Source organism: Bubalus kerabau, chromosome 16 (genome assembly GCF_029407905.1).
Source record: "Bubalus kerabau isolate K-KA32 ecotype Philippines breed swamp buffalo chromosome 16, PCC_UOA_SB_1v2, whole genome shotgun sequence".
Taxonomy (NCBI): Eukaryota; Metazoa; Chordata; class Mammalia; order Artiodactyla; family Bovidae; genus Bubalus; species Bubalus kerabau.
Genome location: NC_073639.1, coordinates 62243163 through 62268572, shown reverse-complemented (window position 1 = coordinate 62268572; position 25410 = coordinate 62243163). Strand labels below are relative to the sequence as shown.

The following is a 25410-nucleotide window of genomic DNA, read 5'->3' as shown; positions in this document are numbered from 1 at the left end:
AGAGCTAAGGCAGTATCTCAGTGTTAAGTGGAAGGGTGTGCATGCTCAGTAGCTCAGTCGTTTCCGACTAAGTGGAAGGGAGTTTTGTCCTAATTCATGGATTGCTCAAGAATGCTACTGTTAGGTTTTGGGGCTATTGAATGCAACTTACAGTTCTAATAAAAAATTTATTTTTTAGAAGTCAGAAATTGTTGCTAGTAATTAAAAATCAAGATACTGGTTTTTAGAAGCAGAGTGGAGCAGAGTTTTGGTTTTTATCTCTAGATGGGCATCTATGCATTCAGAAAACTAAGATCATGGCACCTGGTCCCATCACTTCATGGGAAATAGATGGAGAAACAGTGGAAACAGTGTCAGACTTTATTTTTAGGGGCTCCAAAATCACTGCAGATGGTGATTGCAACCATGAAATTAAAAGATGCTAACTCCTTGGAAGGAAAGTTATGGCCAACCTAGATAGCATATTCAAAAGCAGAGACATTACTTTGCCAACAAAGGTCCGTCTAGTCAAGGCTATGGTTTTTCCAGTTGTCATGTATGGATGTGAGAGCTGGACTGTGAAGAAAGCTGAGCACCGAAGAACTGATGCTTTTGAACTGTGGTGTTGGAGAAGACTCTTAAGAGTCCCTTGGACTGCAAGGAGATCCAACCAGTCCATCCTGAAGGAGATCAGTCCTGGGTGTTCATTGGAAGGACTGATGCTGAAGCTGAAACTCCAGTACTTTGGCCACCTCATGCAAAGAGTTGACTCATTGGAAAAGACTCTGATGCTGGGAGGGATTGGGGGCAGGAGGAGAAGGGGACGACAGAGAATGAGATGGCTGGATGGCATCACTGACTCGATGGACATGACTTTGAGTAAACTCCGGGAATTGGTGATGGACAGGGAGGTCTGGCGTGCTGCGATTCATGGGGTCGCAAAGAGTCGGACATGACTGAGCAACTGAACTGATGCTTCATTTGCCACAGTTCACACCTGGTCTACTTGCCTCATTTTCATTTTGTGGAGTCACCTGAAGGCATTTGAGTCTGTGGTCACTGAAGGCCTTCTTCAGCAGGCTGAACCATGACCTCCCAAAATATCCAAGTCCGAGTCCCTGGCACCTGTGAATGTTACCTTAGATGGCAAAAAGGGTTTTGCTGATATGATGGAATTAAGGACCTTGAGGGTCTTCCCTGGCAGAACAGTGACTGAGACTCTGTGCTTCCACTATGAGGAGGATGGGTTTGATCCTTGGTTGGGGAACTAAGATCCTACATGCTATGCAGTGTGGCCAAAATAAAAGAATAAACTAAGGATCTTGAGATGGAGAGAGGAGCCTGGGTTACCCAGGGGGGCCTTATGTAATCACAGGTACCCTTAGAGCAAGAGGGAGGGAGACTTGAACACAGAGACAGAAGGCAGTGTGATGACAGAAGGAAGACTCTGCTGCTGGCTTTGAAGATGGAGGAAAAAGCTACAAGGCAAGGAATGCAAAGAATTTTAGAAGCTCGAAAAGGCAAGAAAACAGTCTCCTCTCAAGCCTTGGAGGAAGCAGGGCCCTGTCAGCACCTTGATTTCAGCCCAGTGCAATGGATTTTGGACTTCTGGGTTCTAGAACAGTAAGAGAACAATAGCGTGTTGTTTTTAAGTCAGTTGATTTTTTCATGTGTTATTAATTTGTTACTGCAGCCGTGGGAAACTGATACACCCTCTTACCTTGTACGTGAGAGAACATTAATGATCTCTGCTCCTGTCCCCCACTTTAACTACTTTTTTGAGGCCTACATAATTCTGCAGTGAAGTTCTTGAACCCCAGTAGGCCAGTGTGTGACTGGGGAGGGGGGGTGAGGCAGTAAGTACTTGGGCAAGGGTGTTGGCCATTTTCAGCTGTCTTTCTGGGGCTCCAGCAGAGTTGGGGTTCAGTGGCGAATGCATAGCACCTCAACAGTGGACTGAGGGGATGTGCAGGCATGGGGAGCACTAAGACTGACTTCTCAGAGTCTCCTCCTATGATAGATAGCCATATAGATGTTTTAGTCTGGAGCAGTATACCTTCCCCCTTCTTGTGTTTTGGGAAACTCTGCTTCCCCACTTGATCTGGTCCTGGAAATTCACCCACTATAGTCCCTGCTCCCCAGTCAAGGTCTGGGATGTGACTCAAGCCAGGCCATTCAGTTGATCCTCTGGGGTAGGGGTTCTCAGAGTCACTTGGAGGGTTGTTAAAACACAGATTGCTGGGGTTGCCTACCCAGAGTTTCTGATTCAGTAGTCTGGCCTGAGAGCTTCCATGCTGATGAGTTCCCAGGTGATGCTGGTCCAGGGGCCACACTCTAAGAACTCCTGCTTTGGGATTTTGAATGCCAGAAGGTTGAAGAGTAGCGGTGAGTGCAACCAAAACAGATGGTTCATGACTTCCTAAATGACATCTCTGAATCTGATCTGGTTCTGGGCATTCCCAGGGTCTAGTTATTCCTCTTTTATCTCTCCAAGTTCAACTACTTTATGCTTAAGGTATCAATTTCTGGTATCTGTTGCTTGCAAACAAAGATCTCTAATGGATTGAACTTGCAAGGAGCACTCTTGATAGGGGAATGGGTGGGGCTCATGGAGCACCAGAGGCACGGAGGATAAGTTAGACATAATCTCCAACTGCCAAGACCATATCAATGTGGATCTTAATGATCATTCATAGAATGCCTGCTATGTGCCTTATGGATGCTAGGAATTTTATGGCATCCTACCAGCCTTACAGTCATTCTAAAGGGAAGATATCTTTCCATTTATTTTTCATTTGATGATACAGAGGCCCAGGAATTGGCTATTTTATTGGAAATATATACAATCAACATAATATTATTAGTCAATGGTAGGTAATATTGAGAAAAGGACAGTAGTTTCCTTCCTCTTAGCATATTTCTCCCCCTTTTTTCATTTTCCCTGGGTGACTAATGGCCCCATTAGCCTGTCCCCACTGCCCTTTAAAATTCTTTTAAAGGGACAAAAATAAATTGATTTTTTTTGACCATCAAAATTAGGTATTTAAAATTTTTTCCAGTCTGCTTTTCAAGTATTAGGTGCTCCAAGTATCGTAGAGAGATCAGAAGAGACTTATTTGGCTTTTGACCTACAGGCAGATAAATAAAAACACTTTTGACCTTTGGAATTCATATGGAAAACATCTAGAATGAAGGAAGATGTTAGCCAAATGTTTGGCGGGAAATAGCTCATTTTATCTTTATTACAAAAAATGCTTTATTGAGTGCTTCTAATGGCCTCCACCACATCCTCTTGATTTGTTGTTTCCTTTAGTTGTGGCTGACTTCATGCATGGGTAACCTGACAGGTTAACTGCACAGAGTATCTCGTGCTTTCTGCCCCAGGGTATCTTTACTGCCCTGGTGTGGGACATCCATGGGAATCTGTTTACTTATATTCACCCTGGAAGTGACAGATTATGAAAAACCCGTGGTTTAACCTTTCTCTAAAGGAGGATGAGTCAATGGAGAAATATTCCCTTCCAGTTCTTATTTCTTGGGAGAAGAGTCTTTGAGGCTCCTTAGAAGGTCCCAGTGAGACTGAGTGGTCCACAGCAGGACCAAGCCAAGAATGCTCTTTGGATTAGCTGTCCCTCCTTCCCTGCTTCTTGATCTCCCATGCTTATTCTCTAGAATCATTCCTACAAATAACCAGCTGCCTGAAAGCCTGGGGTCTCAAGCTCAGCTTTCTGGGAGAACTCAGGCTAGGACAACATTAATTGTAGAAAATTAGAAAATACACATAAACACAGTAAATCACCCATAATTCTCTTTCCTCTAGAGATCTCTTTTGGTAAGATTTGAGTGTGTATTTTTTGTAATGCATACACTTGAGATTTTGCCATACATATGTCTATGTATCCTGACTTGCTCTATTGTGAATATTTTCATATGGTTTTCTTCTCCAATGTAATTTAATAGCTGCACAGTTTTTCATTTACTCACTTGTCATGTGTAATACTATGTGCCAGACACTGTACTGAGCACTGAAGACATAGCCATGAACAAATAGATCAGGTCTCTGTTCTCACGAAGCTGACAATCCATTTAGGATCTTTCCTATGTTCTGATTCGGTATAACTTAGTTAACCAATGCCCTTTGCTCAACTACTTAGATTGCTTCTTATTTTCAGTACTATAAACAGTGCTTCAGAGAACATTCTTAAAGGCATTCTTTGGACTCCTCACTCAATTTTCTTCTCTTGGATAAATTCCTAGAAGGGGAATTGCTGGAAGAAAGAGGATGTGAGTAAATGAAGGTGCTGGAATTCCCATCTAGATCTAACTCTGGCACCCAGGCTGTCAATAACTGTGCTGATGATATCACTGAATTTGAAAACATATATACACATACGCATGGTAACCCCAGGTGCAGTCAAATGGTTCCTAGCTGTTTCAGATGTGTGGACTCTATGATTTTGACAATTAGCAGGTCAGGTATGGAGTAAGAGGGCTTCACTGGTAGCTCAGCTGGTAAAGAATCCGCCTGCAATGCAGGAGACCCTGGTTCAATCCCTAGGTTGCTCAGTTCCCCTGGAGAAGGGACAGGTTACCTACTCCAGTATTCTTGGGCTTCCCTGGTGGCTCAGACAATAAAGAATCTGCCCACAATGTGGTAGACCTGGGTTCCATCCCTGGGTTGGGAAGATGCCCTTGAGGAGAGCATGGCAACCCACTCCAATATTCTTGCCTGGAGAATCCCCATGGACAGAGGAGCCTGGCGGGCTTCAGTCCATGGGGTCGCAAAGAGTCAGACATGACTGAGCCACTAAGCACATGGAGTAAGAAAGAGGATTAGAATCCTGGGTCTGCAAATTACCAGCTGTGTGATTTGTGGCTGTTTGTCAATACAGTGGAGACATTAGTTCTCACTTTAAGGGTTGTTACTAAGTAAATATTTATTGAGCTCCTACTTACCACTGACCTCCAAGCTAAGAATTGACAGTCCAGTAGGGAAGGGAAATGTTAGTAAGCCATTACACAAATAAAAGATTACAAATTGTGTTCTGTGCTGTAAGTATGGGATGCTATAAGAATGAATAACAGGGAGATCTGATTTGTGTGGGCAGGGTTTGGGAGATGAGCTGAGACATGAAAAGCTGTGGAGGAGTTAATCAAGTCCAGGTGGGGAGAAAAATTCCTTGTAGTAACAATTGATACAAAGCCATTGGAAGTTGGTATGTGATTGTCTTTTTTTCTTTCCAGTCTCACAGCCCTCTCACTTGTAGTTCCTTCTAGAAAGATCTTTTCTGAGATCTGATCATCCCATAGTTGGTTTCTCTTCTCATCTAGCTTTTAGTTCACATGCCATGTCAGACGGTCCATTCTCGGGATCATCCTTCTAAAGGTAATCCTCCCATCCCCGTCCTTCTCCTTATTTTATTACCTTGCTGTAGCTTCTTCACTTTCATGCATTGGAGAAGGAAATGGCAACCCACTCCAGTATTCTTGCCTGGAGAATCCCAGGGACAGGGGAGCTTGGTGGGCTGCCGTCTATGGGGTCGCACAGAGTCGGACACGACTGAAGCGACTTAGCAGCAGCAGCAGCAGCAGCTTCTTCATAACACCTCCCACGGATCAGACGTTCATATTTATTTGTCGAACGTCTCTTCCTCCCCCCACCCCCTTACTTAAATCCAAACCCCAAGAGGGAAGGAATTATTTTTGTTGCTGCAGATTTAAATGTTGAATTCTCAGCGCCTGGCATACAATAGTTGCTCAATGCACGTTTGAAAAAACAAAAACAAACGGCTTGCCGCAGCTTCCCACAAACGGGGAAGCTGAGAAGCTGGGGGCAGGGGCACAGACCCCGAACCTGAGCTCCGCCGCAAGCCTCACCAGCCCTGCACAGCCCGAGGGGTCGCGCGGGGGCGGGGCCGCCCACCCGGAACCGGAGAGCCGGGGAAGCGGCGGTTTCCGGCGGCGGCGGACACTTCCCGCGGAGGGACCTTCCCGCGGAGGCACCGTCCCGTGGCACCCGGTGGGCCGAGGCAAGCGGGGAGCGGCGGCGATGGACGACCACAGTCTGGATGAGTTCCGCCGGCGCTGGCAGGAGGAGCTGGCTCAGGCCCAGGCGCTGAGGAAGCGGCGGCGGCCCGAGGCTGCCGAACGGCGGCCGCGGCGGCCCGAGGTGGTGTCCGGGCGCGGCGAGCAGCAGGCCTCGGGGTACCTGGCGCTGGCCCAGGGTCTTCTGGAGGGCGCGGGGCGGCCTCCGGCGGCGCGGGCGACCCGGGCCGAGAGGCAGGAGGCGGCGAGCCGTTCCCGCTCCCCTCCGGCCCGCGACGCTGCCGGGGGCGGAGAGCAGCTGGTGGACCAGCTCATACGGGACCTGGTGAGTGGCCGTCGCCTCCCGCCGAGGCATGGGCTGCCCCCGCCCCGATACAGACCGCCTGATGAGTTGGAAAGTGACTGTGCCACCGGTGGGGGTGGGGGTGGGGGTGGGGAAATGAATAGAGGTGAGTCTGGCGGTTTACAGTCCACGGTGTCGCCAAGCGTAGGACAGGACTTAGCGACTAAACAACAACCCAACCCTACGTTTGTGGATGCATTGAGTATCTTTGGAAAGTGTGGTTCCGAACGGGGGGGCGATTTTGTCTCCCGTTTTGGTAGTGTCTGGAGACATTTTTGGATGCCACAGCTGGGGCGGGGCAGTGTGGGGGGGCTGGTAAGCTGCAAGTATCTCGTGGGTAGAGGCCAGGGGTGCTGATAAACATTCTACAACGCACAGGACAGCACCCACAAAAAATTACCTGGTCCAAAATTTAAGTACCAGATCGAAGAAATCCTGGTCTGGAAGGGCTCCTAAACTTGGGGGAGGCAAACCCACCATGCGGATAGGAAGGAATTTTAACTTTTCTCTATATAGTGTTTGGACAATTCAGGTGTTTTCTGACTGTGCATGTGTTACTTCAATTAAAATACACAAAAAATATTTTGATAAGAACTTTCATGCTACCGATAGTGACCATTTTATGGGACATGAATATCTTCCAGAATCTGGAGAAAGCCGGAGACTTTTTTTTTTTTTAATCCTTTTCAGGAGATTGGCACAATCAAGATCACCAGAAACACAATCATGGTTAAGAGTTGGGGTAAGGCAGCGGGTTCAATGGCTTTATTTAAATTGGGCTCAAAGGCAGTATCTGTGGTTTCCCAGTTGGAAGTAATTATGTAATTGCCAAGCTGTTTCTAGAAGAAATGGATTACTCAACATAATATATAGTTATATTCAAATAACATTAGTAGCTGTAAGTTTTCACGAAGTTTCTGGTTCTGTGCTCTGCCTGTCTCTAAAGTTAGAGATGACTTTTTTTTTTTTTTTTTTTTTTTGGTCTATGTGTTAAACATTCTCATTTAACGTGTCAATTCTTATGTGTGTGAAAATTCATACTGGCATCATGCCTGCTTCTGTAAGAAGTGTTTGACCACTAAAGTCTGACAGATGTAAAAATTTTAATGCCTTGGCAAGGTGGCTTATCACCTGATAAGTTGCCCAGGCCAGGCCGGATCTATACAGAAGTTATTCTCACGGACATGTAGGCAAAGGCAACACCAGTACATGGGGGGTGAAGAGAAACAGGAATGGGGATTATTAGGACCAGTAATCCTCCCTACTGAATATGGCATTGTCTTTAGGAGTCACAACAATCCTGGGAGGTAGGTATTTTTGGTCTCCTTTTACAAATGAGGAAATGCAGGTTTTCCGTAACTTGCTCAGGATTACCCATCTGACAAGTTCTTTGGATTGAATTTGGGTCCAGATCTGTTGGACTTTAAATTTCACTAGCTAGGAGTTCCTTAAACTTGACTTTTTGCATCAGTTTCCAGAGGAGGGGGCCCAGAAACCTGGTGATTGGAATGATCAGGTGAGTTTGAGATATTGTTCTCAGCTTTACCACCTCTTGGTTTGGGGTCCTGATGCTCGCTCGAGGTTTTCCAGACTTAACACTCCTGAGGCGTCCATTCCAAAAACAGAGGAGCCCTCACTTAAGTATCCTAAAAATGGAAGCAGCCTGCCTTCTGGAGGATCCAAGGGACTTTAGAATCTCAGTCTCTACACTACCATCAGCAGCATCCAACCTTTGGGGCATCGCTAGTGGTTTTCTTTTGTTTTCTGTACTTAGCAATCATCGGTAACACGGCTATAAATAAAAATAAACTAATAAAATCATTGTGTGCTTACTTGTTGTCTCCTTGGTATTGTCAGGGTTTAGAAATGTGATTTCCAGTTCTCCCAGTGACCCTTTCCAGTGGCTAGCATTAGACCCATTCGGCAAATGAGGTTTAGGAAAGTAATTGACTTAAGGGACCAACCCAGTATCTTCAGTCAGAAAACTGCTCGCAGCTTTTATAAAAAAGATCTGGATTTGTATTTCAGGGGTTGTAAGTCCCGGAGCCCACAGAGGGCAGGCAGGAATGCGAATGAGTGAAGTAGGCTGTTACTCATTTGATCCTTTTTTCCTAGTTCATCAGGTGTTTATGTTGAGCACAGATTCCAGCCATACTTTTGTAATAATTTGTTTCATAACGACTACCATTCTTTTTGTCACATTAAATAGTAAACATCATAACGGTGTAGAAATTGTCTTCATGATATCACTAAAGAAAAATACCTAACCATTTGTCTTGATGCACAGCCCTCCTCTTGGTCTTGTTTCCCCATTTTTTAAAAAAACAACCTCTGTATTGAATTGTACAAACCATAAATGTACATCTTAATGTGTTTCCAAGAGTGTATATAGCCATGTAAATAGCGTCCAGGTTACAGAACAGCATTACCAGCTTTTCAGAACTTTGTGCCCATTCCACCCAAGGGTAACCTCTCACCTGACTTCTAACACCTTAAATTTTATCTGATTTTTTAAATTGTATCAGTAGAATCATATAGCATGCACTTTTGTGTCTGGGTTCTTGTGCATAGCATTATGCATGAGATTTATCCCTAGGAATATGCCATATGTTACTAATTCTACTGTTGATGGGCATTACTGATAACTAGTTTGTTAATCACCAGTTTCGAGCTGTCTGGAAAAGTGCTGCTACGAACATTTTGTAGATCTTCTGGAACATATGAACAGGTTTGTTGGGTATCTGCTTAGGAGTAGAATGGCTGGGTTACAGTAGGCATATGTTCACCCTTAGTAGATATTGACTGTTTTCCAAAGTAATTGTACTAACTTTTTCACTTTTCATAGTAACTGGAATATGTGGAATATGGTGTTTCACTTTTTTCTTTGCCATCAATATACTCCCACCCAACTGAGATGACATGTGGCAATGAACTTGACCCTAATATGGATGAGGTGATAGTGACAAATTGGGGAATGTATGCTATGGCTGTGGAGAAGGAAATGGCAACCCACTCCAGTGTTCTTGCCTGGAGGATCCCAGGGACGGGGGAGCCTTGTGGGCTGCCGTCTATGGGGTCGCACAGAGTCAGACATGACTGAAGCGACTTAGCAGCAGCAGCATGCTATGGCTGGGCTAAACGTGGGAGTCTTGACCCAGATTAGCTGGTTGTTGCCATGTAAGAATGTGGTCCTGGTGTTGTAGAGTCTTTAGGTTTTTTCCTCTGCCCCAAATTGTGATTTGTGTTTTTATGTGGACTCTTACCAGTTTTTTTTTCATTTTTAAAATAATTTTATTTGTTTACTCTGACTCTGTTGGGTCTTTGCTGTTGTGCGTGAGCTCCCTCTGACTGCAGTGAGTGGAGGCCACTCTTCGTTGTGGTGGGTGGGCCTCCTTGTGGTATCCTCTTGTTGCGGCACAGTCTCTAGGCGCACAAGCTTGAGTAGTTGCTACACGCAAGCTCAGTAGTTATGGTGCACAGGCTTAGTTGCCCCACAGCATGTGGGGTCTTCCCAATCCAACCTGTGTCCCCTGCAGCCACAGGTGGATTCTTAACCACTTGGACCACCAGGGAAGTCCAACTCTTATCAAAGATTTTTTGCTACAAAAAAAACCCCCAAAATTTTGGCTTAAGACAACAAGAATTTATTTAGCTCAGTGTCTTTCAGGGTGGCAGTTTGGGCTGGGCATGGGTGGGCTCATGTACCTGTCTGAGGTTACCTCCTGTCATGGAAACAGCTCTGGCTGTGTGTGTGTGTGTGTGTGTCTCATCATCTAGCAGGTTAGCCCTGGGTGGACCCTATCAGAGTTACGAGAGTGGCAGGAGGGCAAGTCCTAACCCACAAGTGCTTTTGAAGTCTGTGTGTTTATTGTCTCATTGACCAGAGCAATTCATATGGCCACACCCAGAATTGGAGCTACACAAATGCTTGAGTACAGAGAATCATGTTGAAGTCGGGACTAGTTAATACAACCATCTGCCACAAGAACTCTTCCCTCCTCTAGTTCTCCATAACACTTCTCTGTGGGCTAGATCTGCCTTGGGCCATGAGTTTGGGATCTGTGGGTGGCTCCTGAAAAGGAAGATTGAGTTCTATTTGGTATGCCCCCCCCCCCAAAAAAAACCTCATGACACTCTCATCCATTTGACCTGAAAAGGAACTAAAAAGTACCACCTCCAAACACCCCCTCTCCCCTCCTCTCCCCATCTTTGGTACTCTGTTACACTGTCAGGTCTTTTATTTTTGGTGCAGTCTCTTTCACTTCAGTCTTCAGTATCAACACTGAAGCAAGAACATCTAGTAAGTTAGCAGTCAGGAGTGAAATTGCCTCTTGATGGGGTAGTGTTGTAGTGTTACACAGTCGGGTACAGGCCAGACCTTTGATGGACAAGCCCAGCTGAAATGAAAACTTGGAAATGATTGCTCTTGAGCCTTCTCTTACGAAGCTTTTGATACAGTGCTTAGAGACTGCTTTAGGTGGTGAGTTAGGGACACCTAAATTGTCTTCTTGGTATACGGTTGAATTAGTGAAAGAAATGATATGGCCCTGGATAGAATTTTGGAGGCATTGCCTTTTTTGTCCTTTTCCCCCTTTTCAATAAACTCACGGTTCCCATAGGTAGTAGAGCTGCATGAGTATAATCACAAGCATATTGCTGCGTTCTTCACTGTGGTGGTCATGAAATCCAGTTGCTCAGTCTGACTTCTCTTTAGGTGGTATATCAGGACTCTGGGCAGCAAGCAATCAGCACCCAACTTAAATTGGTTTAAAAAACCAAACTGGAATCTGTTGATTCACATAATTGAGAATTTCAGGTGGTGGTTCTTGTTCTGGGTGCTTTTATAATGTAACTAGAAATCTTTCCATCTCTCTGTTTTTATCCTCCCCTACCCCAGTTTTACTGATCTATAATTGACATCAGTTTAGTCTGTCAGCCGTGTCCGACTCTTTGCAACCCCATGGACTGCAGCACGCCAGGCTTCCCTGTCTATCACCAACTCCAGAGCTTGTTCAAATTCATGTCCGTAGAGTTGGTGATGCCATCCAGCCATCTCATCCTCTGTCGTCCCCTTCTCCTGCCCCCAATCCCTCCCAGCATCAGGGTCTTTTCCAATGAGTCAACTCTTTGCATTAGGTGGCCAAAGTATTGGAGTTTCAGCTTCAGCATCAGTCCTTCCAATGAATATTCAGGACTGATTTCCTTTAGGATGGACTGGTTGGATCTCCTTGCAGTCCAAGGGACTCTTAAGAGTCTTCTCCAACACCACAGTTCAAAAGCATCAATTCTTTGGTGCTCATCTTTATAGTCTTACTCTCATATCCATACATGATCACTGGAAAAACCATAGCTTTAACTAGATGGACCTTTTTTGGCAAAGTAATGCCTCTGCTTTTTAATATGCTGTCTAGGTTGGTCATAGCTTTTCTTCCAGGGAGGAAGCATCTTTTAATTTCATGGCTTCAGTCACCATCTGCAGTGATTTTGGAGCCCCCCAAAATAAAGTCTTTCAGTGTTTCCATTGTTTCCCCATCTTTTTGCCATGAAGTGATGGGACTGGATGCCATGATCTTTGTTTTTTGAATGTTGAGTTTTAAGCCAACTTTTTCAGTGTCCTCTTTCACTTGAATCAAGAGGCTCTTTAGTTCTTTGCTTTCTTCCATAAGAGTGGTGTCATCTGTATATCTGAGGTTATTGATGTTTCTCCTGGCAGTCTTGATTCCAGTTTGAGCTTCGTCCAGTCTGGCATTTCACATGATGTACTCTGCATATAAGTTAAATAAGCAGGGTGACAATATACAGCCTTGATGTACTCCTTTCCTGATTTGAAACTAGACTGTTGTTCCATGTCTAGTTCTAACTGTTGCTTCTTGACCTGCATGCAGATTTCTCAGGAGGCATGTCAGGTGGTCTGGTATTCCCATCTCTTTCAGGATTTTCCACAGTTTGTTGTGATTCACACAGTCAAAGGCTTTGGCATAGTCAATAAAGCAGAAATAAATGTTTTTTTGGAACTCTCTTGCTTTTTCAGTGATCCAGCAGATGTTGGCAATTTGATCTCTGGTTCCTCTGCCTTTCCTAAAGCCAGCTTGAGCATCTGGAAGTTCACGGTTCACGTATTGTTGAAGCCTTGCTTGGAGAATTTTGAGCATTACTTTGCTAGTGTGTGAGATGAGTACAATTGTGTGGTAGTTTGAGCATTCTCTGGCATTCCCTTTCTTTGGGGTTGGAATGAAAACTGACCTTTTCCAGTCCTGTGGCCACTGCTGAGTTTTCCAAATTTGCTGGCATATGGAGTGAAGCACTTTAACAGGATCATCTTTTAGGATTGAAATAGCTCAACTGAAATTCCATCACCTCCACCAGCTTTTTTGTAGTGATGCTTCCTAAGGCCCACTTGACTTCACATTCCAGAATGTCTGGCTCTAGGTGAGTGATCACACCATCATGGTTATCTGGGTCTTAAAGATCTTTTTTTGCATGGTTCTTCTGTGTATTCTTGCCACCTCTTAATATCTTCTGCTTCTGTTAGGTCCATACCATTTCTGTCCTTTATTGTGCCCATCTTTGCATGAAATGTTCGCTTGGTATCTCTAATTTTCTTGAAGAGATCTCCAGTCTTTCCCATTCTGTTGTTCTCCTCTATTTCTTTGCAGTGATCACTGAGGAGGGCTTTCTTATCTCTCCTTGCTGTTCTTTGGAATTCTGCATTCAAATGGGTATATCTTTCCTTTGCCTTTCACTTCTCTTCTTTTTTCAGCTATTTGTAAGGCCTCCTCAGACAACTATTTTGCTATTTTGCATTTCTTTCTCTTGGCGATGGTCTTGATCACTGCCTTCTGTATAATGTCACAAACCTCCGTCCATAGTTCTTCAGGCACTCTATCAGATCTAACCCCTTGAATCTATTTGTCACTTCCACTGTATAATCGTAAAGGGTTTGATTTAGGTCATACCTGAATGGTCTAGTGGTTTTCCCTACTTTCTTCAGTTTAAGTCTGAATTTGGCAATAAGGAGTTAATGATCTGAGCCACAGTCAGCTCCCAGTCTTGTTTTTGCTGACTGTAGAGTTTCTCCATCTTTGGCTGCAAAGAATATAGTTAGTCTGATTTCAGTTTTGACCATGTGGTGATGTCCATATGTAGAGTCTTCTCTTGTGTTGTTGGAAGAGGGTGTTTGCTATGACCAGTGCGTTCTCTTCGCAGAACTGTGTTAGCCTTTGCCCTGCTTCATTTTGTACTCCAAGGCCAAATTTGCCTGTTACTCCAGGTATCTCTTGACTTCCTACTTCTGCATTCCAGTCCCCTATAATGAAGAGGACATTTTTTTTTTTTTGGCGTTATTTCTAGAAGGTCTTGTAGGTCTTCATGGAACTGTTCAATTTCAGCTTCAGCATTACTGGTTGGGGCATAGAGTTGGATTACTTGGATAATTGACATAGAACACAATAAATTTAAGGGATACAGCATGATGACTTGACATAGCTATATATTGCAAAATGATTGTGGTAAGTTTGGTTAACATCCTTTACCTCGTAGTTAGCAAGAGTTTTTTTTTTTTTTTCTTCCTAATAGGAATCTCTTCATTTCTTGGTCCTGCTTTCCTTTTGTTGGCTTTATTCATAGACAGGTGCTCTCCAGTTTGGGATAAAATGGCTGCCGGCCAGTTCAGTTTTCTATGCTAGCGGCTAAGCATCTAGGGGAAAAAGAGCATGTTTTATGCTCCCAGAATGATGAACTTTAATTCTCATTGGTCCATCCTCGAACCAGTCACTGATGCAAATTGGCCAGGCTCATATCCACTGTCTTCTCCTGCAGATGAGTGGGGTCAGCCTCACCTAACCCATGTTGACTAAGAATGGGATGATTTCCTAACAGAAAAGAGGAAATGGATATTGGGCAGAAACAACAGATGACTGCTTCAAGGGGGTAAGAGTTCAAAGTGTTTGCAGGAATGTAGGTTTTTTCTGTTCATCCAACATGTATTTATGGATCAGCTAGGTTCTGGGGAATCAGCAGTAAACAGAATGGACACAGTCGCAGACCTCAGAAGCCTATAGTCTTGCTTTTTTTAAAAACTGAAATGGTGACATTAATGGATCAGGTTGGCCCTGGTTACAAGTCCAGCCTCTGGAATCGGGCAAACTCGAGTTCACGTTTGGTCTCTGCTGCTGCCTAGCTGTTTGACCGTGGGCAGTTTCAGTTGTCCTACCTTACTTAGCAAAAGAGGTCGATGCTAGTATCATCTTGTGTGGAGGCATGGGACATTGTTAGCACCAAGCCTGGCTTACAGTCAGTAGCCAGTAAGTTAAAGCTGTTATTATCAGTGGTTTTGCAGAAGAGTTTATTATCCTATCTCACCTCCTCTTTGCTAAGCGTTATTCCTGGTAAGCCTCTTGCTTCAGCATCCACCCCGCCCTTGGATTGGAATCCCTGAAGGGCAGGTCGGTTGTCCTCCTGTACGCCCACCTATGGTGCTGAGTATAGTAGTGGGCCCGCCTGCATTTGTAGAGTAGAAATAACAGGGACTGCTGCTTCCAACATAAGGAGGATCTGTGGTGGTTGGAACCCTGGTGACCATTCAGAGCGTTAAGATTTGGGTTTTCAGGCCTGATAAAACATTTTAATACTGTTGGCCAGTATTTATTGCTCACTTTGTCACTTATTTTGTCAGAGCCTACATCTGTGTTGTCAGCAAGGTCAGTTTGATGACTTTCCTCTTTTTGTTAAACTTAGAAACAAGTAGGGAAACACTAATACAAAATGAGAAGGCAGCCAAGTCAAATGTGAACTCATTTGTTGGCCCACCTGGTGAGACTTCCCTTCCTTTCTGTCCTTTGCTTTCCTTTCAAGGCTTCACTTGATGCTTGTTCCTCTGTTTACTCTCCTGATTCCTCCAGCCCAGGGTTCGCTGCCTTCTTCCTTACCCAAACTAGAATGTTCTCTTGTCAGTGCCATTCATTTTTTCCTGTTATGAATGAGCACGTGTCTACTTGGGCTTGTTTTGAAACGGTCTCTGTGTGTGCACCAGAACAATTTGTAACTCAGGGCATGTGTTCATTGGAAGGTTCTGCTGCATGCAGCAGCCTGGGCTCCATTCATTCACTCCTCAGATAACTCATTAGGCAGCTTCTTGGTGAGCCTGGCAGGTTATAGTTGATGGGGTTGCAAAGAATTGGACACAACTGAGCAGGCGTGCACACGCGTGCACTAGAGAGAGGGCTTCTTGGTACCAGGCAGTGTTCTTGGCACTGAGGCTACAGCAGTGAACAAGACAGAGAAATCATCGCTCTTATAAAAGTCCACATTTTGGGCAAGAGGGAGATGGACAGTGAACAAATAATGGTTGGGTAGTAGATGCTCTGGAGAAAAATACAGCGGGTAGAAGGGATAAGAGTGTGTATGTGTTGGGGATTGGTGTATCTAAGAAAGCCTTCTTGGGAAGGTCACACTTCCAGAAGTGGGGAGAGAGTCAAGAGAGGGCATTCTAGGCAAAGGACGGCAAGTGCAAAGGTTCTGTGGCGGCCAGGGCCAGCTGGCCTCATGGGTCCGTGTGACCTGTGTGGTCACCTAGGGCTCCAGGCTCAGCAGCATACGCTGCTTAGTTTAATGCCCTCTTGTTACCATCTTGAAATTCTTAATATTAAACAAGGGGCCCTACACTTCTGTTTTCCTCTGGGCTGCACAAATTATATAGCTAGTCTTGATGGTATGAATGTGTTTGGAGAGTTTGGGACCCTTGACAGGGAACTTCTACAAACCAACCATACCCACACAGGCTCCTCTGGGACCTGAAGCTTTTGACAAGGGGCTCCCTCTTCTCCTCCTGACTTCTCTTCCTCCTGGAGAGAGAAATTGCATCTCATTGTAGATGAAAAGGGGGCTTTGAAAGCAGAGATCCAGCCTCTTCTGCCTTCTAGCTTCCCCCACTGCCCAGCCTCCTGGGATTGCCCCAGCTCTCACTATCCCAGTGGCTAAACCATTTTGTGTCCATCCCTTGTCAGCGCCTGGGGGAATTATACCGGTAGGTGGTGAATGATAGTGGCTTTTGAAGTTGGCAAGCCCATTAAAAAAAAGCACCATGGGTGTTGAGTGTGCACGTGCTGTGTGCAGCGCAGTGTGCCTGGTAGATGCTGCAGTGGATCCGCAGTGCACTGTGTACTGTAGTTCAGTTACATCACCACGCATGTGATCAGCCAAAATTCACTGAATTCCTTTTCTTTCTTCTCACAGTGACACGCAAGGGATTATGTTAAGTGTTAAATGAAAAACTGGCCTTTTGTGGACTGTTTGGGAGTTCAACCACCCTTTATAGCATTGTTGCTTCAGAGATGATTTCCAAGTTCTAAATAGCGGGCTTCCTAATGAACTTGGGAATACCTTGGGGGACTGTCTTTATTGCTTTTTGTAGACTCCAGTTTTTATCCCATTTTATGTGACAATGATATATCTCTATAAAAAATTTTAGTTCTGAGTGTTGACATCATTTTTTATACACCCGCTCATAGTACCTCCCCTCCCCCCAGCAGTTGGCATGGTCTTCAATTCAGATAGTGTTTTTCTTTGCGAAAAGATCACATAGTTATTATGTGTTTTGAGACACATTTAGGAACGTAAACGAATACCTGTTTATCTCAACAGTATTTCAGACCTTTCCCCCTGCAATCGACCAATTTTATTTTTCTTAAAGAAAATGCAGATGAAACTGGAACTCATCCACTCCTTCTGATGGAGATTGTGTGGGTCTGCTCTACTCTTCAGCAGTATGTGAACAGTTAAGATAAATTCCTGTAGAAAGCAATCTCCTTTCAGGGGCAGATTTCGCAGAAATGTTGCATATCTATTGTCTAAACTCGAGGTTCTTGTCTCAGTTTCTTAAGACGCCATCTAGAGAGAGAGCTTTCGTGTTGTTTGCCCTAGAGATGTACGCTGGGAACAAACCTTAAGTCCGTTTCTTCACTCTTTACTGATTTGGCGGTTAGTGATTATCCCTTCTTCCACTAAACAAGAGAAGACAGATTAAATTTCTAACAGTAAGGCACAAAACCAATCCATTTGCAGAATTAGTCTTACATTAGTACATGAGAGTACAAATCAGCCTCCCTGGGGATGGATCTGTTTGCAATTTCTTTTAACATTTATTGGAGTAAGTCCAGTAGACTTGGGGAAAATCAAGTATTCACTGACTTTGAATTAACAAAGTAACATAACCTCTCTGTGGTGGCTTTCTTTTTTTTTTTTTTTGACTTGATTGGGAAAGGATTGATTTTTATATCTGTCGATAAGTTAGGGTTGTGTTTCTCAACGTTTGGTTTGTGTGAGAATTCCTAAGGAGTAGATGCCTGAGCCCCACCCCTGAGAATTTGGGACAGGAGGTCTGAGTGAGACCCTGGGATTTTGGTTTAAAACACACACACCCAGACAACTCCAAAGATGATTCTGATGTTTGGTACAGGACAGCAGTCACCAGTAGTGGTTAGCGAGTTAGTATCTGAATCATTAAAAAAAAAATTAAAAGCCAAATTGTATGCTGTCAAAAGGATGTTTTTCTTTAAATTTGAAGAAATGCTAATACTTTGTGGGACTTCCCTGATGGCTCAGTGGGTTAAGAATCTGCCTGCAATGCAGGAGATGCAGGGTTCAATCCCTGGTTGGGAGGATCCCCTGGTGGAGAAAAGGGCAACTCACTCCAGTGTTCTTGCCTGAAAAATTCCATGGATAGAGGAGCCTGGCGGACTACAATCTGTGGGGTCGCAAAGAATCAAACAGGATCAAGCATGTACATGTTAATATTAATACTTTAAATTTATTGGTCTTCGAGTGGTCTTCTGTAGCATAGATTTGGCTGTTCTAAATTATTCTCTAAACTTGGTAATCATACTAACACTTTTATAGTATGACAAAGTTTCCTGTAATATTTCAAGTGTCTTTTTTTTAAGATTTACTTATTTTATTTTTGGCTGTTCTGGGTCTTTGTTGCTTTGGGCAGGCTTTCTCTAGTTGCAGCAGGCAGGGGCTCCGCTTCGTTGCGGTGTGCAGGCTTCTCATTGCCGCGCGTGGGCTTCAGTGCTTGCAGTGTGTGGGTTCAGTAGCTGTGGCTCTTGGGCTCGAGAGCTCTGGGTCAGTACTGGCGGTGCACACAGTCGCTTCATGGCATGTGAAGTCTTCCCTGACCAGGGATTGAACCCATGTCACTTGCATCGCAAGGCGGATTCTTCACCACTGGACCGTCAGGGAAACCCTTTGTCTGATTTCTTCTTAGGATATCTTAGTTTCTGAAGTGACAACTTGTCCATTTCCATATTTAAGTTAGTACAGATATAGTTGGTTAATTTGGCCAATAACTTTTGGGGTAGCGGTATGCTGGTGCTGGTGTTAAAGAACCTGCCTACCAGTGCAGGAGACACAAGAGACGCAGGTTTGATCCTTGGGTCAAGTAGGAAATGGCAACCTGCTCCAGTATTCTTGCCTGGAAAATTCCATGGATAGTGGAGCCTGGCGGGGTGCAGTGGAGCTGCAAAGAGTCAAATATGACTGAAGCGACTGAGCACAATGGCACATGCTTCAAAATAGTCTAGGTAGAAGTCTGTGATGGCACCTTTTAGGTTACAAGGTATTTCTGTACACACTAGTAGCATTATTATTATCATTTTTACTTACATTTATGAACTGTGGGAAGTCCCAAATGAGAGCACTTAGGACCTTCCTGCTGCCTCGGATAATTTATACGTGGTTACTGGATTGCAGCTTCAGTCCAGGATGTGGCTCTATTTCCTTGTCCAGTCATGCTGTACCTGTAAAAGGATTGCATTTTCAACTACGGGATCAAACATGCTCATAACTCTCAATCTTTTGTAAGGTGTTTCACAAGTGATATGTTACTAGTAATAACAGTGAAATTTATGAGTGATTTACTTAACCTTGAAGCTCCTCTGTAGTTTTTTTGGTTTTTGATATAATAATGTCACTCTAACTTGCTTCTCTGTTGCGTCCTTAGTGGAAAGTGAAGTAGGTTACCTAGTTTAATGACACTGGGATTATGCATAAGACCCTTGGAAATGTGTTGAATACAGGGCTGCTTGCGAGTAAAGGTAGGATTAACCATGAAACACTCTGAGATAGAGGTTTGCGTGCAGGTGGTTTCCTGGGTTGGCCTTGCTGAGAGGGTCCCATATTGAGGCCTTTACTCCGCTATTGCGCGGTCATTGGCTGCACACTGCCCTTGAAGAGGGAGTGTGACCTGGAATGAGGCAGCTTGTTTGCTCAGGGCGTGCCTGGGAAGGGACGCAGCTATGAGCCACTGGCAGGCAGCATCCTGGGCCTCTGGGGGGATAAGTGTCGTGGACCCAGACAGGGAAACTGAGTGACCCATCACAGCCTCTGTTACAAGAACCAATGAGAGAAGGTCTCGCCAGAGAGATTCCAAGTGTGCAACAGGAAACTGCAGCATTTGGTCTCCTGGCCTTGTGGGCCTACATATTTCTTAAGGTGTGGGGATGTGGACCTCTCTTTAATATATTGGTTTCTTTTATGCTTTTTCCTGCCATTCCCAGCCGGTGGTAGCAACAGGGAAGTTCGTTTACATAAGAGTCTGGGACTTGATCTGTTTGGGATTGACCATCATTTTGAAGTTTAGATAATAATTCTCAGAGCACAGTGATTTAAAAAAAAAGTTGGCTTTGTGCTATTGGTGTTTACATAATTATAATTCAGTGCTTCGAAGCAGTTGTTACCCTCTAGAACTTGTAGGTGATCAAGAGCCATCACAACTGTGTGTAACAGTGAGACCACTGTGACGTCTCTGATTGTTTGTTGGTGTGGGAGCCCTAACACCCCCAACTGGTGGTTCACACCCTGCTGGCCGCCTCACTTTCATCCACTGTGCAGTAGAGCAGATCCTTCTGTAGTTATTACTGTGGTATAACCGTCTCGAATTGATGATTCTGTTTTTAAAAAATTTATTTTATTTTTGGTCGTACTGGATCTTTGTTGTTGCACGGACTTTTCTCTAGTTGCTGTGAGTGGGGCTCCTCTCTAGCTGTGGTGTGCTATCTTCTCTCATTGTGGAGCATGGACCTAGTTGCTCTGTGACAGGTGGGATCTTCCTGGACCAGGGATCGAACTCGTGTCTCCTGCGTTGGCAGACAGATTCCTTACCACTGAGCCACCAGGGAATCCCTGATGATTCTTTTTTGAAAGCCTTTTTGGAAGAGACCTTGTTGTGTGGATACTTTCAGTGTTCAGATCCCTGAATGACAGCCTGTGCCGTACTGTTCCCTTTCCACTGTTGTTGACCGTCATCTGCTTATCATGTGACAAGGGGAGACAACTTTCTGTGTAAACAACAAGCTTATGTGGGGGCAGAGTGGAATGTGGACCTAATCAACAAATACTTGTTGAAGGAAAAAAAAGGGGCCTGGGATATATCGTTCAAGGAAAGAAAACAGTAACTTTAACAATCGATGATTGCATGCTTAGCCTTGGGTACTTGTGCCAAGTCCTTTCCGTGAATTATTTCATTTTATCCTTATAACTGCCCTGTGAATAACACAGTAGGTATGCTGACATCTGTTTCACAGATGAGGAAGCCGAGAATCAGTTGCGTGTAGCCTGGTATCATGGCTAGTGAGATGGCAGAGCTGGGATGACCAGTTGGAATCTGTGCTCTAACCCCCACGTGGTACTGCATCCCAGAGGTCACAGGTGTCAGGACAAATGGTGGCAGAGTCTGGAGTGTGCTAGGCAGAGGCGTTATTTTCTAGGAGGAGAAGAGAGAACTGGCCAACTGAATAGGCAGAAGGGAGAAGGCACCTGCCACCAGAAGTGTGACTTCTGTGCACCAACAAAACTAAAAAACAGAGATAATTTCTCACCCTTCATCCCAATCACGTCAAATCCAGACACCAGTTTATAGGGAGTTCCGAAGAGATGATTGAAGAAAACAATGCCTGGCACATCGCTGGCAGCAGATAAAAAAAGAAAAAGCTAATTATGAGTTCAGTTTGCATGAATGCAGACTTTGCCTTTATTCTGCTTGTATAGGATAGGGGACATTTTTTCCTCTTGCTTCTCTACTGAATGTTTAAGGTAGACTTCTCCACCTCACTGTAGTCAAATAATCCAAAAGAGAAAGCAGAAGGAAGTCCAGGGCTGTGAATGATAGTCTTGTAATGTATGCAGCTTTCATTGACTCCTTCCACCGTTACAATAAGGCATCTGAAGTTGAATCTGGGCAGAGAGAAAGTGATGCCTCTTTTTCTTGATGGGTAAAGTCGATTAGCTGTAGGAGGGGACCTAGCCTGACCAGTGCCTTTCCTTTATTTTTTTAGGCAGGGATCCTTTTTGTCTTTCAGTTACACTTGCAGACTTTTTTTTCCCTGTTGTTTTCGGTACAGCCAACTCTTCTGTCCTGACTTAACATTCTGTTCCTTCTTTATCCGCCGAGAACTGTAAGCCCTTCCTCCCTTTTCCTCTAGAGAGCCGCCTTGGCCTTCATGCTTATTAGCCTTGCACTGTTTTTGCAGTTGAATACATTACCTCCTTATGCCCTGGGTACTGTTAGCCCTGAGAGTTCTAGATGAATGGAAACACAATTCCAGAAAAATCTTCACCCTGATTCTTGGTGCCTTGGCATGCCGAGACTCTTTCCATGCAGCCTTGCAGTATACAACTGTTGTATTTGAGTGGTGAATTAATACTTTCATTTGTATCCAGTAAGTCACTGATGTCAGCCAAAGCTTACTAGAAATGAATTTTATTAAGCAAGTTCTGTTGGGACAAATAGCGCTGCTTTCCCCAGCTTCACAGGGGCCTCCTCCAAAGCGAGCTTTGGCAGGTGGATTTGGGAACAGGCAGAGGGATACATGAGCACACTTGGCCTTTTTTTCTGTTTCATGCTCATATTTCTTTGTGCTACCAGGATCGTCATGACAGCCTTATCTCTCAAATAAAGCCTGTTACCTCATCCCTAATTGCTTATCCAAAGGCAGGCGAGCTCTAATTTCTCCGCATTAATAAATGACACCGAAGAAGAAACTGCTTTGTTTGCACTGGCTCCCTGGGTTAACCAGCGCAAGCCCCCGAGTGCATTAGGAACCCTCGTGCTTCTCCTGTGGCTGAGGGGGGACGTGCTCACCTTACTCTGGAGCGGCGCCTCGTTTATGTACTTTCCGCTCACATTCACAGCCCTGTCCCCCTCTTCTTGGAGAAAACACTGCAGTGACCTAGGTCAGCGTTTCTCTGCTATGGGCACGCACTCCCGTCCAGGTTGGGGAACAGGAGCAGTTGTCCTGGAAGGACCAGTGGCCCCCCCTCCCTTGTTTCAAGGCTCTTTCTTGGCTTCCTGCCACTCATCTTTCCTGAGACGTTGAGAGGCTTTCCATGGACCTCTGCACTGATTCCCGTGGCACCCCTCAGCTTGTGAGAGGGCACCCCTGCTTCTCCTTTTTGAATCGTTTTGTGAGATGGTCTTGTGGAGTTTATAAGTGCATGTGAGGAGACCTTATATGAATGTGGGGAGTCAGAGATTTGAGAGTGACTGTAAGGCTCTGAATGAGTTCTATGACTGTGCTCCATGGAATAGTGAGAACGTTTTGCTTCTTAGTATCACAGTTCTCTCTCTTGTCACCACCTGAGGCCATTGCTGATCATTTAAAGGGCCTACCTTTTCATGTTTCAGAATTTTAATATTTCTTTTCTTTTTTTCCTCCTCAGAATGAAATGGATGATGTTCCCTTCTTTGATATCCAACTGCCTTATGAGTTGGCAATCAATATATTTCAGTATCTGAACAGGAGAGAACTGGGAAGATGCGCACAGGTAAGCCATCAGGATTTGCTTACATGTGTAATTCAAGTGTAGGAAGCTCCTCCATAACAGAAGTGTACTTTACAGAATGACAGACTCCACAGAGTTCACAAATGGGATAGCAGCTCTACTTGAAGGGAAGCAACCTTGAGCTTAAACGATCGTGTTCCATATCCCCACGTGGTGTTGATCTTTTCGTGACCGGCTGCCCCAGCGCCGCGTTCCTCCTGCAGTCTGAGTTATGGCTGACCCGTGGCAGCGTGCTCAAGGCTGACAGCACTGTGCTTGCCTTTCTGAGCTCGCCAGAGCTGTTAATGTCCTCACTGTTTCTGATGCAAAGGTGTGAGGCCTTGGTTCAGTCAAGCCAGCTGTTAGGTTGGGAGCTGAGGGTCAGCCTGGGGACAAAACAGTGACATCATGTTCCACTGTACAGTCCAAATTACCCTTCAGACACCCAAATTCCATGCAGTGAGGTGAGAGGCATGTGAGAACTGAGACCCACTGAGGGAATTGCAGATCAGCGTCCCCCATCTCGTGCCTGCTCTGGGCCACATGCTGGTGGAGTGGGGTTGGGGCAGATATTTTAGGTCAGACTTTATTGTGTGCACTGATCACAGAGGGTCTGGATAAAACGCACTTTCAGATTCAGGAGGTCTGGGGTGTGGCCCCCACTAGTCTGCATTTCTACCAGCTGAAACCAGCATGGCTTTGGCATGCTTTAAGAGGCAGGCATTTATGCCATTAAAGTTAGTCTTGTATTCTCTTCTTGGTGAAGAGTGAATGTGATTGCTGATCATTTAGCATTTCATGGACAGCTGTGTTTCCCAGAAGACACTGGAGTATCCATGGCCCATATCAGCCAAAGAAGTAATCTGTTTAGTGGTTACCATTTCCCATCTCTAGATCCTATAATGTGTTTGACACAAGTCTCTATACCTTTAGGAGAAAGAATTTGGTGAAACTGGGTGGTAGGAGGGACTTCCCTGGAGGTCTAGCGGTTAAGACTCCACACTTCCACTCTAAGGGGTGTGGGATTCAATCCCTGATCAGGGAACTCAGATTCTACATGTTGGGCAATGTGGCAAAAAAAAAAAAAAAGACATTAAGTGGTAGGAAAACTATACATTAAAAATCCAAAACACTGCCATGAATGTGAAGTTAAAAATATTAAGGCAGTTTGAGAGTGGTGAAAACTGTGCTCACACTTAGACTGTAGAGCTGGCTGACCCCATGGCAGTTCAGTGAAATGCCAACAGAACGCAAGACAATTCAGAGAGTTTCTGGTTTTACTCTATTTCCCTATTATGATTTTACCCTGTTATGAAGCAGTTTGCTTAATCAGAATGTTTTTCTACTTAAATATGAATTTGAGAAAGTTTTCAGGATTTTTGATTGCCACACTATCAGTTAAAAGGGGATGTTGGCTAATATTTTTTAATGAAGAGTGTGGAAATCTTTAGAAAGAAATTATTCAAAGGGTAAAATTCACAAAATAAATCTTTGCAGTATGAACTGTGCTCAGAGCCTATCGATTGCATTAAGTCAGAGTACCTACATTGTCTTCTTTCCCTTGGCAATTGGATTTGTTATATTCTAACTTTACATATTGGCCCTATCCCAAGAATTGAAAACAAGGGCGTAGCTAAGTGAGTCCAGCTCCTGGATTTCAGCTGGATGCCGTTAGCCGAGGCCTTAGAACAGGGTCTAATAGCTTGCTTTCCACAAAGTCAGCATTCGGTGATAAAATCTTCATTCTTGATAGGGAGCTGCTGTTTAAGGAATCATTTCTTTTAACATTGCTTTTTGCTCTCCCGCTTTGTAGTGGGCCATGTGGATTTCACATCTGCTGCTGGTTTTCTCATCCAGAGAGTTTATCAGTGTAAAGATAAGATCTGGTGGAAGAAGAGATCCCCCTTTTGGTACAGTGGGGCTGCATTCCAGGGTAGATTGGTTATGCTGGTGAGATTATTCTGCAGGTGTGAACAGTTTAATTTGCAACACAGTAGTCCAATTGTCCACCAGAATTCTTCCCTCTTGGGCCAGTTGGATTTGGATTTTTGTTGTTGTTGAACCTAATTTTTAAAGCTCATGTGTAAGAATAGAAAATATCTGTAACCAGAACCCCTGAGTTGGCTGTGATCTGCAAAGCCAGGGTTTTTTTTTTTGTTTGTTTGTTTTCTGAGCTTTTGCACAAAGAGGACAGTGGATGGCCAGTAGTTTGCAGACTTGGCTTTGTT

At 44.5% G+C, this 25410-nt stretch overlaps 1 protein-coding gene across 8 annotated transcripts in view; it reads left to right on the top strand.

Moving 5' to 3' along the window:
* The first annotated feature begins 1799 nt into the window (after nucleotides 1–1799).
* FBXW8 (F-box and WD repeat domain containing 8) overlaps nucleotides 1800–25410 on the top strand; it is a 118455-nt gene continuing 94844 nt past the window's right edge. For 2 of the 8 annotated variants that reach the window (XR_008703627.1, XR_008703628.1), the window contains exons 1-2: nucleotides 5949–6349; nucleotides 23081–23185. Coding sequence is in view for 6 of the 8 variants with exons in the window: in XM_055550787.1 (XP_055406762.1) it covers nucleotides 6029–6349; nucleotides 23081–23185 (426 nt within the window). In the remaining 2 variants the exon portion in view is untranslated. Of the gene's footprint in view, nucleotides 2365–5946; nucleotides 6350–23080; nucleotides 23186–25410 lie in introns of those variants that run through there. The other 6 variants (XM_055550788.1, XM_055550787.1, XM_055550789.1 and 3 more) reach the window with 6 other exon arrangements.